Source organism: Rhyacophila brunnea, unplaced genomic scaffold (assembly GCF_057557595.1).
Source record: "Rhyacophila brunnea isolate RB1 unplaced genomic scaffold, BYU_Rbru_1.0 scaffold_1, whole genome shotgun sequence".
In the NCBI taxonomy this organism is placed as follows: Eukaryota; Metazoa; Arthropoda; class Insecta; order Trichoptera; family Rhyacophilidae; genus Rhyacophila; species Rhyacophila brunnea.
In genome coordinates this window covers 36,602,803-36,621,716 of record NW_028232751.1, presented here as the reverse complement: position 1 = coordinate 36,621,716, position 18,914 = coordinate 36,602,803, and the positions used below count along the sequence as shown (strand labels likewise).

At 31.3% G+C, this 18,914-nt stretch overlaps 1 protein-coding gene across 2 annotated transcripts in view; it reads left to right on the top strand.

Annotated features, from left to right (window-relative positions):
* The first annotated feature begins 4,166 nt into the window (after window positions 1-4,166).
* LOC147079724 (protein bric-a-brac 1-like) overlaps window positions 4,167-18,914 on the top strand; it is a 489,046-nt gene continuing 474,298 nt past the window's right edge. Inside the window, exon 1 of one of the 2 annotated variants that reach the window (XM_085943612.1) lies at window positions 4,167-5,297. In XM_085943612.1, coding sequence (XP_085799738.1) covers window positions 4,596-5,297 — 702 coding nt within the window. In that variant the 5' untranslated portion in view covers window positions 4,167-4,595. The remainder of the gene's footprint in view (window positions 5,298-18,914) is intronic. The other variant, XM_085943602.1, reaches the window with a different exon arrangement.

The following is an 18,914-nucleotide window of genomic DNA, read 5'->3' as shown; positions in this document are numbered from 1 at the left end:
GGGCCCGGCGTGGCGAGTCAACCAGATAAGTGATATAAATATACATCACAAAATATCTCTAATAGTAAAAAAAAGTCGCCTGCGGTGCTAGTTTCCTTCAGTAATGTTATTATTTAAAAGTATGTTGTTGTACGATACAATTTATAATTTTGTATCGACATTCGACAACTCCATAATTCAAATGGATGTAGGTACTTATTAAAATATACAAAAAAGAACACTAAATATACACATTAATTTTACCACATACACCATTTGGAAAACGCTACTGTAGAGTGTCACACTGCCTTTATATTTAGCGATAGGTAGGGGGGCCCGCCAACAATGCTAACTTGGGGGCCATGCGTATAATAATATTATACCTACATTAAAATAATTCTTAAAAAAATAAAGTTGCCGTCCGAGGGGAATTTTAATAATAGCTCTGATAAAAACGACGATTGGTGGCTGAATACGCAACTGTTTCTTTACTCAGACGCTACGGCTAATCCCATGAGGTCTATCTATTAAAGACACGTAATAATTATTAATACCTATAAAAGTATAAATTCATTCAAATAACGATAAAATAATTATCACGATCAGAATACCAATAGTTTTATTTTCAACCCTCTTATCATGTTTGTATATTTTCTGTAAATAAATCGTAGCTTTCATTTCTCAGCTGACAACCCAAAAATTGAAAATAGCAATTGATAATATTAAGGTGTTTTCAATCTAGATGACGCGTGAAAAATGATAGTACTGCTAGTAAAAACGCAAAGATGATTGAGACCCACGTTCTGTGAGCCCCCCGTGGAAATCTGCGTCATCCACCAAGCTTACCAAAATGCGCTGGCATAGATTGAGGTTCTACCAGCTTTATATATTTGTGCCATTCTTCAAATGTTGTGTTTTGTGTCGGTTTTATGTATATCTTGTCTTCTGCAACCTGTCGCCATACGAATTATGTACCTATGCCCAGAGCTCGAAATGGACCGGAACACACCGGAGCGCCGTTCCGGTTCATGACATCCCCAAAATTATCGCTCTTTCTCGTGAAAAAAATAATTCCAAACACATTTATTTTTATAAAATTAGATAACTGAATATTTTTGGAAAATTATTGAACGCTCCAGTTTCGAGCGCTGCCTATGTCACAATAGTTGTATTTACAAACACGATGCAAAATGCATCACATAACACGATTTTCCGATCATCTAGTTTATTTTTTTATTATCTGTGTAGTTATACAAACTTTATACAACGACGCGTTCATTTTACAGCTCTGGCAGCAATAAAAAAATATCATTAACCTAAACATTAAAATGTATTTAAATTGTACCCACTAACGCACATGCGCAGTAAAAGTTGGCGATGTCATGTCGCGCTGACACTCCGAGGGGGCGAAATTTCATTTTTTTTTTTAATTTTAATTTTCTTTGGAGACATTTTTTTCATTGTCATTTTTATTTGATGGGGTTGATTGAGCTGCACTTGTTCGTAGTTAGTTATTGTGTGCTCACGATCTTATCAAATATCTAGGACACTACAATATATTTTTATTTATTTATAATTTTATTGTAACTTTTTAAATAGGTACCTAGGTAGGTACATACCTACATAATATATTTGATTAATAATTCTGCAAAAAATATGTTATTAGGTAGATACCTATGTAAGAAATACTGTAAAAGTCTTCTTCCTTAAATAGAGATGCATAACGTCGTTTTACAACATAAGTATTTACGTAGGTACAGTGACCTGCCGTTGGGTAGTCATAACATGCGTTGCTCAGGGGCGGTAAATTTTAAAGGGTGGCAAACGAGGGAATGCTACTTTTGAAAGGAGTGGTGGTTTTCCACGAAGTGCACGATGCGGTCGTTCCATTAAAACGTACAGACATCTTAGTTTTAAAAAAGAATCATAGGGCTCCACTTATCTAAAACCACCGCTGATCCAGAGTAGGTTTCGTAGAAATACTCTATTCCTCAGTAGATGATTTATTAAAATGTATTATTTTAATAAAATGTCAATATAAATATTACCTTATGGGTATTTCCTGGGTTAATACCTACACAATAACTATTCGTTGGATAATTGAAAAGATGGTAGGTACGAACGACCAATTTCGACTTTTCATAAGAGCATTTTTTTTAAAACATTTAAGTACCTACCTACTACCTAAATACCTATTAACATTTATTTAATTATTTTTTTTAATTTTAATATCAATAGATACTTACATCAATATGTTGCGCGCCAGTGGCGTCAGTGACGTAGAGGCTCGACGCACTGATATAGAGGCCCTATATTAACCATGATAAAAAATGACAAATTATTATTTATTTTCCTATTAATAAATTCACGAATTTTGTTATGCATTATAGCATTTGTAGCAACCAAAGATGTTGAATAACTTTCGCTTCTGCAAGTTATTTATACCTAGGTAGTATTCGGTTAAATGTTTCGCGAAGCACCTGTCTTGAGATGGCAAAAATAGAACATTGGAAAAACAACATTTGAATTTGTCAACCCGGGATTCGAAACCAAGACCGACTACGTTATATAGATATCTATAAACTGACATGTTACCACTCGGCTTTCGTTATTCTATAATATCAAAATAATTATTAGGCTTTAGTAACTTTAGTTAAACAACAGGTAGGTAGGATTTTTTCGAAAAAATCCGGCGCAGTATGCACCGTAGAATTTAAAAAAAATAACATTCTTAAGCATAATTATTAATTATATTATGTTTTCATGATTTAGATAGGTACAATATTAACATTTTCCGGAACTGTCAATAAGGCTGTGCGGGTGACCGATAAAATATTGTTCGCACGCTTATTAATAATTACCTAATTCACACTATATGAGATAACAAGAAATGGCACCGACAGCGGATGCACTTTTAAAATGCATGCAGGGATATGATCTTGAGCGTCGTCCACACACGCCTCAACAGAAGTGTGCGGCAACATTTCGTCGGGAGGGGTCTAGTTGTGTTGGTAGTCTGGCCCAATTTTACAAATCGCAAAGGGAGAGTGGGTGGAGGAACCTACTAATAATATTATATCTCGTACTATCTTCTAAGTATTAAATAATATTATTTTATATATAATATAGATTAGGTATATGTTTATAACACTAGGTATTCATAATATACTACTATCTTTCTTAGCAAAAAGTGTAAAATTATTTTAAGAAATTATTGCTTGTCAATGTTTTTGAGATTATTTGTTTTGTATTATCGAATCGATTCATTTAGACTCTAGAGAATGAATTTCTCCTTCGACTTCTTCCATTCCACTATTTTCACTATTTCCGTTATAATTGATTACTATAGGTACTCATATATATATGGATCACAATAATTAATCATTTCGTCATTTTTAATGATAATATCCATACAAAATATTATTTACACATTGTTTTGATAGCTAAAGAGTATATAAATAATATTTTAAATAATAATTAATAATATAAATATTTCATTGATATAATAAATAACGTGTAGGTACCTATTCAAATCCAAATCATAGACATAAAAAAAATACCGAATGGTTGACAATGATTACTGGTATTTTGATTGATTGGGTTCTGAGGTCATTTTGTAGGTAGCTATATCTTTTTTAAGTTATAGGTAAATTAGTTTTTTTATAATTGAGTCAATGAGACCATATTATAAATTAATTGTTACTGGATACCTATCAACCCATTCTATTAAATATTTACACAATGTAATCGAAGTGGATGAGGTGAGGTACCTACCTACTCATGTTGGTATAATTGTTATTTTACTTTTTGAAAAGATTACAGTAAGATTGTAACCTCGTGGGCAGTGATTGCGATGCACGTGGTGTAGTTAATTGCGATAAAATGATTTATTGCATTAATATTGACGAGAGTACGTAGGCCTAAATCGCAAGTACTCGTATAATATTAGTATTCCACGATCGATACAATATCATATTGATATAGCAGTCGTACCGAGGAGCATTAAAAGGTATCAGAGAGGCGGCGGTCCCTCTCGCACACACCCGTCTCCCAAACAACTTACCTAGCTATGTGAATTTTACTTAGGTATTATGTGAACTGCACTTTGCGTCAGCATGGTGGGGGCAGGTGGGTGGGGGCGCACGCTCCCTGATTCGCTGCTGCCCGCGTGGGGCCGGACAATTTTCAGTACGCCGGCACTGGCGCTACCCGACGGAGGTCGCCACTTGTGCTTTCGCGCGCTCGCCCTCTGTTTCCGACGTTTCCGTCAGTCGCCTGAACCCGGTCACGCTGTTACGACGCACGCCGGTATCGCTCCGTAAACAAACAAATCGAGTCTCCGCGACGAATGTATCCGACGCGAATCGCGGTCCTCCACGAACTCTCGTCATCCAACTGAACTATAACTTTTATTTTTTAACTGTCATCAAAATTTGGTCAAACTGGCCGAACGCGGTTCTCTCGTTGACTTTAACCGGTCGCCGTTTCTGTCCTGCTTTGCAGATGTCGTCAGAATAGGCGAGGCGACCGGAGCCACCTGGGGGGACACCACCAACCCGGAGGTCCCCAGGGAGGAACCCGATTCAACTCCCCCCGAGGACGACTCCAAAGCCACCATGGACGGCAGCAATAGATCGGGCGCGTTCCCTCAGCAGTTCTGCCTCCGTTGGAACAACTATCAGTCCAACCTCACGAACGTGTTTGACCAGCTTCTGCAGAGTGAGTCCTTCGTGGACGTCACTCTCGCCTGCGACGGCCACAGCCTCAAAGCCCACAAGATGGTGCTCTCGGCTTGTAGCCCTTACTTCCAAACGCTGTTTTTTGAAAATCCCTGCCAACATCCCATCGTTATTATGCGGGACATCAAATGGCCAGAGTTAAAGGCGGTCGTTGAATTTATGTATAAGGGAGAAATTAACGTCTCGCAAGAGCAAATTGGCCCTCTTCTAAAGGTGGCTGAATCCCTTAAAATCCGAGGATTGGCAGACGTGAACGGAGAGCATGACCTCTCGGCGGCGAGCGGCGCTGCCAGTGCGGCCAGCGGCGGGGTAACACCGCCTAAGAGGGCTGCTCCTCATCATCGCCCTGATGAGGAGCCTTCCGGCGGAAAGCACCGCAAGCGGCAGCACCCTGGCGTTGAACGCTCTCACGCCGATTCACCACCTTGTGGACTGATTCCGTCCGCTCTGCCGCCTCCTCCATTGCCGCCGATGCCATCCCTGCCGCCCTTACCGCCGCTCGTTCCACCACATTCCATGCACCCCGATGACATGGAGATCAAGCCTGGCATAGCCGAGATGATCCGCGAAGAGGAACGGGTAAGTCTATTTTCTCATTTATTATCTATTTACTATCTTGTGCGTTTTTAATTATTGTTCTTATTATTTTATATTTTATTTATTCCATTGGTGTCAATTTGACATTCAAAATTAATTTATTATAACGTTCACTTTTGGATGTTGACATTTAATATTTATATTTTTTTAACTATGCAAGAAATCAGTTAATCCAGCAACTTTTATTTTGATTATTTACTACTATATTTTTCATAAACCTTATAATACATCTACTATAAAATACTTTGCATTCCAATTTATTTACTTTTTTTACTCTTTATTGTTTAAATTTGTTGCCAGCGAATTAAAAAAAAATAGTATTTATTCGTAAAAGACGTATAATAAAAATAATGATAGGTCCAGCGCAATCCAAAGATTTCGTGAAAATATTAAGATGTCTAGAACGAACTTACTTTTTTGATAGCTTAAAAGTTTTCCCCGAAACTCGTCACACTTTTCAGAGCAAACTCGTCGCTCGCTCTGCCTGCCTTGCTTTACTTACTGTAACTAGATTGCATACAACGTATATTTTCACATTCAACAAACATTATACTTTTTCTAATAAAACATTCTTGAGAAGCCACGGCGAATAATATAATTACTGTATTGTAATTTTTGACAGTTTAATTATCTTACACCAAGGACTTTTTTATTCTATGAAAATTCAAACGTCTTTTATATTTTTATCAAATTATGCTACAGCGGTTTTATAAAAATATGCCTTTGAATGTTTTTTGATTTCTCACTGAATAAGTGAATAATATAAAAATGCTACAGAAATACTTAAGTATATTGTTTTCAGTCAGACCTCGTTTCTTTCGTTTTGATAAGAACTTTATTTAACATTTCTTTTGTGTACTTAATTGCTAGATTACATTTTAATTTGAAGAGAATTTTTCGAGCGTGTCTAAATATTTCACTTGAAAAACAATTAATTTTGTCACCGTGATGAATCTAAAATAAATACTAATATCTGGGCATGAAGAGTATTTTGAATATCAACAAAAAATAAATTATTTCACTGTTCTACAGTTATTTGTGTCTTATATATTGTGTACTTATGTTGAAATCACCAATATTTTTAATGGTAGACATCGAAATTAATACGAAAATGCTAATGGAATGAGTTTTATCTTATAAATATTTAATGTAGGTATCTATGTCTTATTATGCTGTTAATAAAATCATATTATTGAAATGTATGGTAATTAGTTATATCCAAATGACAACAGAATCAGTACCTACATTTCTTTGGATCATATTATTATTTTAGTTTAGATATGAACAAATATAAACTTTTAATAATATAATGATTAAGTAATACTTTTGTTTAAAAGAGAATGTAGATATGAAGTATATACAATTTGGTCAATTTTCAGCTGTTTTGCCAAAATTTATATAATTATGTAGGTTTTGGTGGAATACCGAATATGTATGCACTTTTATAGGTGAGTTGATTGATTGGTACACAATAATTTAATTGCATAGTAAAATTAGACGTGAAAGTCGATTCCTACTTAATTAATAAAAAAAATACTTTTTAACATACTTGCAGTGAGTGTCAAAACGGCGATGACGATAAACCAACAGATATTTTACCTGTATTCATGTTAATATTGTTACAGATATCAATCATACAAAAATATTACATCAACTAATTTTACCCGCTTATCCTTGTTTATATTCGCAATGCCATTTCTTGTGTTGCATTTGATATTGCATTCATGAATATCTGCTACTTTTTAATGCATTGAGAGCGCATAATATTGTGTATGTATATGTAATATCATAATGTTCTATGCACTTTCGAGAACTGTGGCAGCGGAAAGCCTTGAACTCTCAATTCACCTGTTTAAATAATACAAGCTGTTTTTGAATACCTAATCGTATTAATCATTTCTTTTCGAATTGAAAATATCAGGAAAACTTTTGTGTAAATCGATTTGGATGGATACGTATTTTTAAATTAATTTTCAATGCATACCAAGTGAAGATTCGCTATCAACACTTAGGTAGGTGCCTCTAATATATTTTACAGGATCATAAGCTGCTTTCACCTCATTTTTGGCTACATTAAACTAGGATATTATTGCTATATGTATATAGATATTTTATAAATATCAGTTTATCATCCAAAGGTTTATACGTAACTACTTTAAGATGTGGCGAATATTACACAATGAAATACATTATATTGATAGACAGTAAAGAATTTGTCACTTAACTATCACTCTCCTGCACAACTAAGACATAGTATTATAAATAATATGATTGTTATTTATAATATCGTCATTCAACTATTTGTATTTAACCAGGAAGTTAGTTGGAATTGTTTCATATTTTTGGGTAGTCGTCGATGGATAAAGATTTATTTATTAGTTACTAATTATAAATATACACAATATCTAAAATATTATAATGTTTTGTTATTACACACTGAAAAATAGCCAATTACATACGTATACCTACAGAGTATTTTTTTTAAATTTATTTTGGTGATTATAAATACACCATAGACGAAAATAGTAATTATGTAAAAAAAAAAAAACATACTTATTATATATTCAGTATATTATTGATTACAGGTACTACAATCGTTTAGCTAGGTGGATGCCTTACCTACCTGCCTAATTTAATGGAATATAGCGATTAATTCAATGGCATCTTTATTTTTTAATTTTGTAGGTATGGGGAATTATTTATTTTATTTATTATATTGGATTTAGATAAGTTTAATTACTCTAAAAGTCCACATTATGAGCCGGCATGACATTATTACATTTGTTCCGACCAGATAAGATAGTGAAGAACGTAATATTTTATTATTTCCTTGAATGTTTCGTTAAATATATTTCGTCTTTTATTTACCTACACACAATTTTATTTATATCTCGGGCCATAAAACCAAAAAAAGATAAAGTTCTGTAAATATTCTAAAAATCAGTTTACCTACCTGTATGTAAGTGCATACTTTTAATATCGTCTAATACATATTAACTATTATGTAAGCGCAATAATGCTTAATACTATACCTAAAAGACTTTTACTATTTACAAACCGGAAAACATCCATAAAAGTTAAAGTACATTAATTTATATTTCTTAGGATATCTTGTCAGGTTGCTGCGAAAAGTTAAAAAAAAATCGAACAATAAAGATAATCACATTTATAGTTTTTGTTAAACTACATTTATTTGATAACATGTATGTGTACGTAATTATATATTTTTATATAAACAAAATAGCATTAATTCAATAAAACACGCAAGAGATATTATTACCATTGAGATAATAATATAAATACTTGCATTACCTATAAATACACATAGGTACAAAATTAAATTAGTAACCTAGAGACTATTCCAATAATAAGTAGGTATCTGTTGTTTAAATTTAGTCAGTCAGAGTTTATTTATCGTCAATATTATTAGAATTTTGATGACATTGCAATTTTATAAATTAATATTTACAGATATCTTATGTCTTACAAAAATACTAGATGATGTCTTTTCGCAGCAAACGATGTTTCTATTTAGGAAATTTATTTTTTCGTAAATGTAAGTATTTTATTTTAAAACAAAATGAGTCATTGCTGGATATCTACACCTGAGTTATATATAAAGTATATAAGACAAATAACTTGGATATGTACTAATAATTATTATATTATCAATGAAGTATCGAGTGAATACAAATCAATAGTAAATTTTCATGGATTTTTTTTTAATTTTACATACTTCTGATTTAGCGTTCGTTCATAAAGTAATTTTGCAGTCACACTGTTGTTATAACACTGTCTATACTAATTAATGTAGTGTCATTTTGATGTAATTTAATATTAGTATACAAATGTCCAGGGCTCGAAATGGACAGGAACGCACCGGAGCGCCGTTCTGGTTCGTGAAATCGGTAAAATTATCGCTCCGTCTCGTGGAAAAAATATTTTGACCATCTGAGCTAGATAGGCCATATAATATTTGATAGGTAATTATGTAAATATCTTCAGAAAATTATCGAGCGCTCCGGTTCGTAAACTGTTCCATTTCGAGCGCTGCAAATGTCTGATTATCGCCAGCCTCCTCTTGGAAAAGGCACTTGAAGTAGAAGAATAATTAACTAATTAAATTAGTGTTTATAAAATCGGATATAAATATTATTGGCAAAACATAATCTAATAATATTTTTTATTTGAACTATGTATATTTAGCCAATAATCGTAAATACATAATTATAGTATAGAATAATTTAATTATCCGGTAACCGAGTAAACTGATTTCATCATGGAATTATTCTTTACTTCAACTGGTTAACTAATAAGTTATATTATATATACATATAAACATCTCTCTAAATCTAAAATGACCAAAATCGTATCTATGTTATTTATACCAGCTAACTAATTCTTGGAAGTTTACTTTCCGATGTCTGTGAAAATATGTTCCATTTATTTTTATTTTCCTTGTTAGCTTTAATGAAGTTAATATTATTTTCGAGGTTTCTGAGAGAACTGTATTTTCCTTACCCAGTTTTATGTCCACGGGGTTATATACTTATAATGAAGTTTCATAATATTAACCGAAGGATTTTGCGTACAATATTTTTCACATGTGTTTCAAGTCATGTTTAAATCATGATTTTTTTTCCAAAGTTAATAATACTGTTTGTGTAATCATTTTATGAATGGATTTAAAATAAACTTCCGAATGAATCTTTAGTTATATACTCGTCACGATAGGTATCCACAACAAATAAATAACAACACGAATCGGTAACTTGATTGGTTGATAGTAGTTAAGTACGCGATAATTGAAATATACCACGGTCCCAAGAGTTTTCTACTAAATAATATATTTCCGAGGTTTTTCAATATTTTACAAAAGTGAATATCTTATCTAATATAATATACTTATTGTTGATTTTATCAAATATCTACTTGCAATATTTTATAGACTTAATTTACTGAAGCCACCGTTTCAGAAAATAATATTAATACATATTATGGGAGGATTTTTTTTTAAATCAAAGTATTTTTCAAAATTAATTAATGCTTTGTGTTATTTGTCGGTCTTAAAATAACATTACTAATCTGACCTAATAGTTGGGCGTAGAATAATACGTTGTCTATTTATTTTCCATGTGTTAACGAATACAGATTGAAGATAAGCCTCGTTTTATGGTAATAAATAATAGTGATTATCTTATTTTGTTTTACGTTGAACAATAATGACGATGGTTGGCAACACCCATTTCAACCATTGCACAGTGAGACTTGGTTCAGACCAATATAAACAAAATCCCACAAACAAATTATACAATTGTTTTTAAACTATTACTGATACTTGCTTGAAACTCAACCTGCATATATTGGTATAAAATTAAATATAGTTTTAACAATCCACAACATATAAATTTACGTAGGTACCTACGTAAATCAAAATAACGTTTTACATGACCACACGTCGCTACTTCCGATGAAACTGTATTTTTTTCACGCACACGTTCTCGTTTACCTCGTTTGTTTATGAGAGCCTCTGTGAATATTTTCCTTCCGTAGCAAAATACAAAAAAAAAAAAATGGTTGTAAGTATACAATACATTTTAAACGGTTTTTTTTATATAATATTTTATTTGATTGCTGGCAGCTGTATTTCGGTTTCGATAAGACTTCTGTCTTTTTTAAAATAAATAGGTACTGATTTATTATGGCCATCAAGTGTTTTTTAATGATTATACTTATTACAATTAATGCGTTGTGTTAAAATTTCACAATAAAACTTTCCATCCCCTTTTGCAAGCGCTCACAGGACTGAACGAATTGGCATAAGCCATTTTCATACAAAACATGAGTTATGTCGGGTGGGGCATAGTACTTTTCTTATTAATAAAAACAATACATTTAGATTTAAATCTTGTCCGATTGTATTGTCTGCCACTGGAAATTTTCGTTGTAACTTAGAGGAATGAAAAAAATTATCAACTTATAACCTGTACGTTCGAAGTAAAAAGTCGGGTGTCCATTTTGTAATGGATAACCATTTAGTTTGTAGTATGTACTTCTAAACTTTTTTTTATTTAAGAATTAATACAATAGGTATGATGACACAGAATTAATTCACTTATTGCACAAATACTGGTAGTGCGTTCTGTAGTCTGGATTAGTGCCTTTCAACATTCTTGAGTTAGAATTTTACGTTACACGAAAATTGTTGGATTTAAAAGATTTTCTTGAAATACGAATTTATTTGCATTTGACATAGTTAGGAAACACTAGTCTAGATACCCCCCCCCACTATGTGCCGAAACAGTTATATTATTTTACATTATGTCCTCTCTTGAACAATTTCTAATAATAATATGTGACACCCGACCTTTTACTTTTGACATCCAAATGTAGATACCTATATTAATATAAGTTTAATATTATGTTAATGCATTAATTGCATATTATGACGCAGACTTACATAATATGCAGCATAGGGATACATTTTTTTAATTTCCGTTTGGTTTGGCTTATATAATTATGTGTAACATAAGTTGTGTAGTAAAGTACCTACATAAACTAACTATATAATAATATTCTCTACTAATGATAGTACGTATGTGTAATCAAATTATAATCAAACAATATAGTTTTATTAAATTGAATAGATAAAGCATTTTATTTATTATTGCTATCTCCAAAAATATTTTTTTTACAATTACGCCGCCATATTTAAACCTCTAATAAAAATTTGAAGTTGATTAAATCAATAAAATATTCATAAAAATAACGATAATATCATTTACTAATATTATTGTATATTTTATTGCTTATTTTTAGGTCAATAAAATAAATGTCCCATTTTATTATTAAGTGGGTTTATATTATTATGTACGTAAAAATAGATTACGTTCGTAGGTAAGTACCTATATGCTTATCAAATATAACATTTTGAGTATATTATACGATTTGAAAAGTAATTATGTTTATACAGCAATAACAAAGGCATAGTTTTATATTTAGGTACATACGAGTATTAAATAACTGTTTCCATTACAAAACTTATTTTTATTTATGTACATGTTTTATGTCATGTTGTGAACGTCTTGACTTTGTAATATTCACTCATATAAGTGGGCACCATAGAACAGATTAATAAGTAGTATTCTGATAGGCTATACTCCCAATACTACATTATGACACAGGGTTTTGAATGTTAGTGTCATACGAAAATGAACCACATATTATAAACGTGCAATAGTGTGTGTTGCAACCTTAAAATACACCAATATTGAAAGAGCGTCAGTACATATACTGAGAGCAGTTATCAGAACAAAGGACACGCGTATTCTTAACACGAGTTTAAGTGTATCCCATATTCTTCCACACTCGAAATCGGTTGCCTATTACTCCACACCCGTTAAGTATTTCAGTTTAAATTATTTCTGAATTCCCAGGTGGGGGTACCTGAATAAAAGAATTTTCAATTGAATAGCTTTAGCTATAATAATTAAAACATATTCTTACTTTTATTAATATGAATCGACTAGAATATAATTAGGTATTATAGATGTAACTAGTTCAAACTTATTTTAAGTACGATTTATAATTATATGTTGAGTTAATCTATATATATGCGATGTTGATATACCTATACGAGTATCAGTTAGTAACTTTAGTTAGTAGTGAAGTTAGATACATTTGTAATGTCAATTGAAATGGTCTCCTTCCCTTACAACAATGAGTGATCCCGTACCCGAGTTGGACCCCGCCCGACTCAAACTGACACCTCCACTCTGGCCGGTACTCCGCTCTTAATTAGTGATCTTCCCGCACTCGTGTTTTCTACGGTACATACCATTAAACGTTAGACGTTTTCTCACTGTCTGTTGATATACGTACATACGTTAGGTTTTGATAAATCTAACGACATCAGGCTCATTAAAGAGCTTGTAGAGCTCATGATTATAACGACATAGCAAGATACCATTCTCGCAGATTAGGCCGTACCAATATTTTATAATAAATATATATTTTATTATGCATCCAGTCAAGAAATCCAGAAACATAAGTATTTATTTGTCAAACCATTGCCTAATAATGTATGTTTTGTAAATAGCTAGATTGTGTATTTTGTTATTTGTAAATAGTTATTATAAACGTCATAAAATTGATTATTTTGTATGTTAATTATGTATGAACGATAAGCTAATCAATAAATTAAGTTGTATAATGAATGTCATTATCAAAAATATTGTTTGGGTCGTTACTGCATTGTGAAAAATGTTTACCAATTCAAATGCCCGTCCTATAATAATATAATAATTAAAGATACTTATTTAATTACTTAACAATTATTAACACACAGTTTCCATAGAGTCATTGATCTATAGGTGGAAATAACCTTCGATATAAGTAAATCATAATATCAAAGTGGACACGTTGCTAAAGTAAGTCAAATACTGCAATATGCACTTTTATTGCAATGTAAGTAGAATTATTTTTAAACTACATATATTCAGAATGTATTAATATCTATGCGAAAATGTGTGGACATTGACAGAATACGATAATATTGCTGTAAAGACATTAACAAAAATTTGTATATACCTATACTTATACTTATACTCTTATTGCAATGTGAATAGCAGTCATTTCTCAACATATTCACCTATAAGTATTATGAATATGAGATCTAGATGTAGGTATATGAACAGACTCAATTACATGGGCTTTCTTATTCTCGTCCATGTATAAGTCAATAATGTCTGATTATTCTTTTAACATCTGTCTGATTATACTAATATTTTCGGACAGTTACGAAAAAAAAATGTAATGTTAACGTATAGGTATACTTGGTTAAGTTGACGTTACAGACCGTTAAGATAGATGGTTGACTGTACAACAGTTTTCCAGATATCTCTATTCACCCCGAGTTATATCTCTTAAATTAGTTACACTCGGCCTCTCTGAATCCCTCTTGGACATTGTTCTCCCATCTCCTTTGGGGGCGGCCGAAATAAAAAAACAACATATTAAGTGTTTCATAATTTTTTTAATCAATTATTATGTGTAGTCTTTTTTCTTTAATCTTTTTCATTTACTTCAATGTAGTTACCTACATAATATATAATTATTATCTGTAACGCTGTACCTATTTCACAAATCCTCATTTTTTTCTAATTTCACATACCTACTCGCTAAAATGTGTTTCCAGCTTGAATAAATAAACTATTTTACTGCATATAATACAATGTATTTATTATTGATTTACATTGCTTTATCAATTGTCATTAAAACAACGTTTTTAGTGCTATTGTTAGAAAAATATCACAAGCCGACTTCACAATAAAATGGTTTAATTTATTCTACTACGTATGTATGAAGAGATTTAAACAATTGAATGTTGCTAGTTGTGCATGTGTATGACATTGTAGTGTGATTTATGGTAGATGACTGACAGATGATAATATGTTATATTTATTTATAGTGTTTACTTAGATACTACATATCTTAAAAAAACTTTAGATAAATGTGCTATTAAAAATATTATATTTATTGATCGATCACTTACACGAAGTGTGTTCTTCCCCTTACACAGTAAACTTTACCACGTTAATAATAATATAATAAATTACCACAATTATTATTTTCCTACAAAATCTACCTTTGAATATTAATACTATCGACTGAGGGTAGTTAGTTGATGGAATTTAATTTTAAATTCTAATATTTATTTAATATCACTAGGCTTAGGCTTCTTAGGTATTTAAATTTGTTTTGTGAGTGGCCCCGCCCCACAACAAAATATCAAAAATATCTATCTGTTTCAGACAATTTCGAAATATTTAAGCCCTATTTGTTAACACCTATTTTTAAACATTTTTGGATAGTTACATATTTTAGGTTTAAGCACATATTTTCACATAAACACAAAATTAATTAACACAATAACACTAGTAAACACAATTGAAATGTTAGAATCATCTACAAAGTCACTAGTGGAGCAAATTAATATTTTAAAAAATACTGCTGTCAAAATAAGAAAATGTTCCTGAACCAATTGGAATAAAAATAAATACAAAATATTACAACGCTCCAGAATATTAAAGCTGTTTTGGAAAACCATCAGATGCATCAGATGTTTCAATTTTTTCTACTTCAGAAATAGTTTCATTTACATACGCAATAATAACATATTATGTAGAAGTGGAAATAAGTTTTTCCATGTATAAAAATTTGCTAGGAACAAATCGTCAAAGATTCACTTTCGAAAATTTGAAGCATTATTTTATTATTTATTGTAATAAAGCGTTTTCTGTTTGTGAATAAATAATAAATTAAACTGTTGAAATATATATGATTTATTGTAATACTTACTTAAATTTTTGGCACCTATTTTTGTTTTTTAGCACATAATTATGAAATTTTAATAACATATTTTCCAATTATATCTACATATTTTAGGTACTTATTTTTCATTTTTTAGCACCTAACAATCTTAAGCCTAAATATCACTACATAAACAGTTAGTAATTGTATTGTGTTGTACGTTATCCATTGGCGAGTGTGTATATTGAATGGAATAGTAGGTATACAATTTAAGTTATTTACAATCTACGTTTGAGTATGTTTACTGTTATAATAACCATTATTAATTCTAGTTATTGAACCAGAGCAACTTGGTTGTCGGAGTAAGGGACAGCTGATAAATTTCTAATATAGGTACAATTGATTAGGATTAGAGGGGTGGACATTTTTCACCTGTCTGCCCAAGGCTATATGCACCACAACAAAAAATATGTAATAATATTATTACAATATCACGTTTTTCATATTTTTATGTTTTAAAAATGGGGTTTGTGTGGTACATTCTTGTCTTTCGATATCTGATCCCTGAGGCACATTTGTATGTTTTATATTCACATATTTTGCTACGTCGCAGCAAAAACCTTAACATTCTACGTATGAAAGGTTTTATAATATACATCAGACATGTCCAACTGCAAGTAGATTGTGATCTACTATCCAGTATCAAAACAGACAGTGATCTATCACACTCTCCAATTTATTGTTATTCTTCGACTTGAAATAAACGTATTATATTTTGTCGGAGGACACTGGGACTGAGGCGCTGCAAATTAAACATTTTATTTTACGCCATCACAACGAAATGCTCAATCTCCCATTCATCGCTAGTTTTGGTTTTCTTTTGGACATCCTATTGCACTCATCGTCAAACTATTCTCCTACCGTGCAAAGAGACTACTGCGCCTCAGAGATCCACATATTCTCTTTCTCTCACTCCTGCGACATGCCGTCAGTGATGCAATACGAATCAAGTAATCCAACGAAATTACAAAGGTTAATTTTAAAACGATCTTTAATATTAATTTTTTCTTCAACTTTCTACAACTGAATGAATACATTTTTTATATTTATTCAATTCTTATCGGCTTTATTGACCAAAAACCGTTCTGCGATTAACACGTTGGATATGCCTGATATACATCCAATTATCTTCACACAGATAAAAGTTAAGACAAAAATACCATTACTACTGATCAACGTGCTTTGAAATTTTACTATACTTGCTACACTTTTCTTTTATCAAATATTTCCATTGTCTTGCTATATTTACTGCAATGTTATCTTAAAGATAAATAATAAATTAAGTATCTCTCAAATGTTATTCGGAATTCTATAGTTTACGTAAGAATATGGAATATAATATGGCAAAATAGGAAGCATTTAATGAATAAAATTGGGCAAGTGAAAACATTTTGTGTGTTTTATAAATTCAATTGATACCTATATATTTTTCAATATGTATCTAAAAAGGATTGATTGAACTAAAAGTATTTTCCTTCCACATGCAAAACACCGATATCGCAATATTTCATTCACAATGTAAACGACGTTGATATTGCATACATGTTTTCGTTGCGTCTCGCATAGGTACCTATTTGCTCATTGCTCATCTCTTTGATAATGGACTATATCGCGCATTTGTATCAAAATAATATATTTGTATTAGAATATTATTGTATTCGTTTCTAGTTCGTCATTTCTATAAATACATTCAAATGTCGAGCATATTTTTTATTTTTTACCGAATATTTTAACGGCACGAAGAATAATAATTTGTGTATTGTTTCGCAAAAGAATTACGAAAATAATATTGCAGTATGTCATTTAAAACATTCTTGTAACATAGTTTTCTTTTCACTAAGCAAACTGCAGTAGAAAACTATTACAACAGAGTTCAGTAGGTACCTACTTAATTCAATTTGCACTAGTTTGACTAAGTAAAATGCTACATACAAAAGAATAATATAAATAATATATGAAAATGGCGTTTTATTAGTTTCAAACTGAAATTTATTTTTCTACAAATAGATTAATTTTATTAACTTCAATCTTTTTAATTGTATCCAATATTAACTTGATAACTTTACTGTATAATAGTATGTACCTAGTTGCTTACCTTATTTCAATGAACGTCAATTCAATGTCTTTATAACTAAAAATGTTTGTATTTTATCTCTGGATGCATCGAAAGACAACTCGATTAAATTGTCTGGTACAAGTCTGTTTACTGGAAGCCAGGCGGGAACAGCGGCAATTTTCATGGCCGATTTCGGCACAATTCATAAATAATTATTTAAGAATGCTAACCTAACCTAACAAATAATTCAGTATATCGCCTAGGTATTTTGAAAATTTGTTTGCCGCTAGACAAGAACCAATTTTCTTATCCTCAAGTATTATTTAGATATATTATCAAGCCACAGAATTTTAAGTCTTATATGATTATCGATTCAATAACACTGCAAGAATTGTGGAATCGCCATTAGCGTTTTAATACAAAGAATGATATGACTATGTCTTATAGTTCCATCATTTGTTCTTCAAATCATAGATTTGTAAACCTTCTTCTTTTTTCTTTTGACCATGTCCGATTCTAATAGGATCATATGGGCCTCCACAGAGTGGAGGTTTGTATTAACAGATGTTTGTTTTTACGAGAAATGGATGTTAGCCACTTGCTCAAACTATTAGGTCCATACTCTGTCTCGAAACACAAATTTAAAAACGACATTTATTATAAGCCGACGCTTAAGCCAAATAAGTAGCGAATCAAAATATTTACTTTAAAGTAGGTAATTTACCTACAGGTACGAGTATATGAGTTATCATAACATTTCCATTTGTAAAAAAAATCATCGGGTTAATTTACTGAATGTGCGTACAATATTCATTATCCGATTTTTAAATGTTTATTACTAGAAAACGTAACGTTTCACGTAATAGTTATAAGAAACAAATAACTGCTATTGATTCTTTTCTATTTCCGTTAATATTCGTTGTGTACTTTTATACTAGGTAGATATTTTAAAAAGTTTCCACCGCCTAACGCGCGTAAAAAGATACTAAAACGCCTGAATAAATTTAAAAGATTGTACGCATGCCCGATGTATACATTAATAATAGTCTTATACAAATATATGCTCTTTTGATGTTATGAAACTTGTTTGGAGCAGGTACGCTGTACTGCCGGTATGCAAGTATTTGACATGAAACAGAAACCAAAACAATTAGATGTACCTACCTACCTAC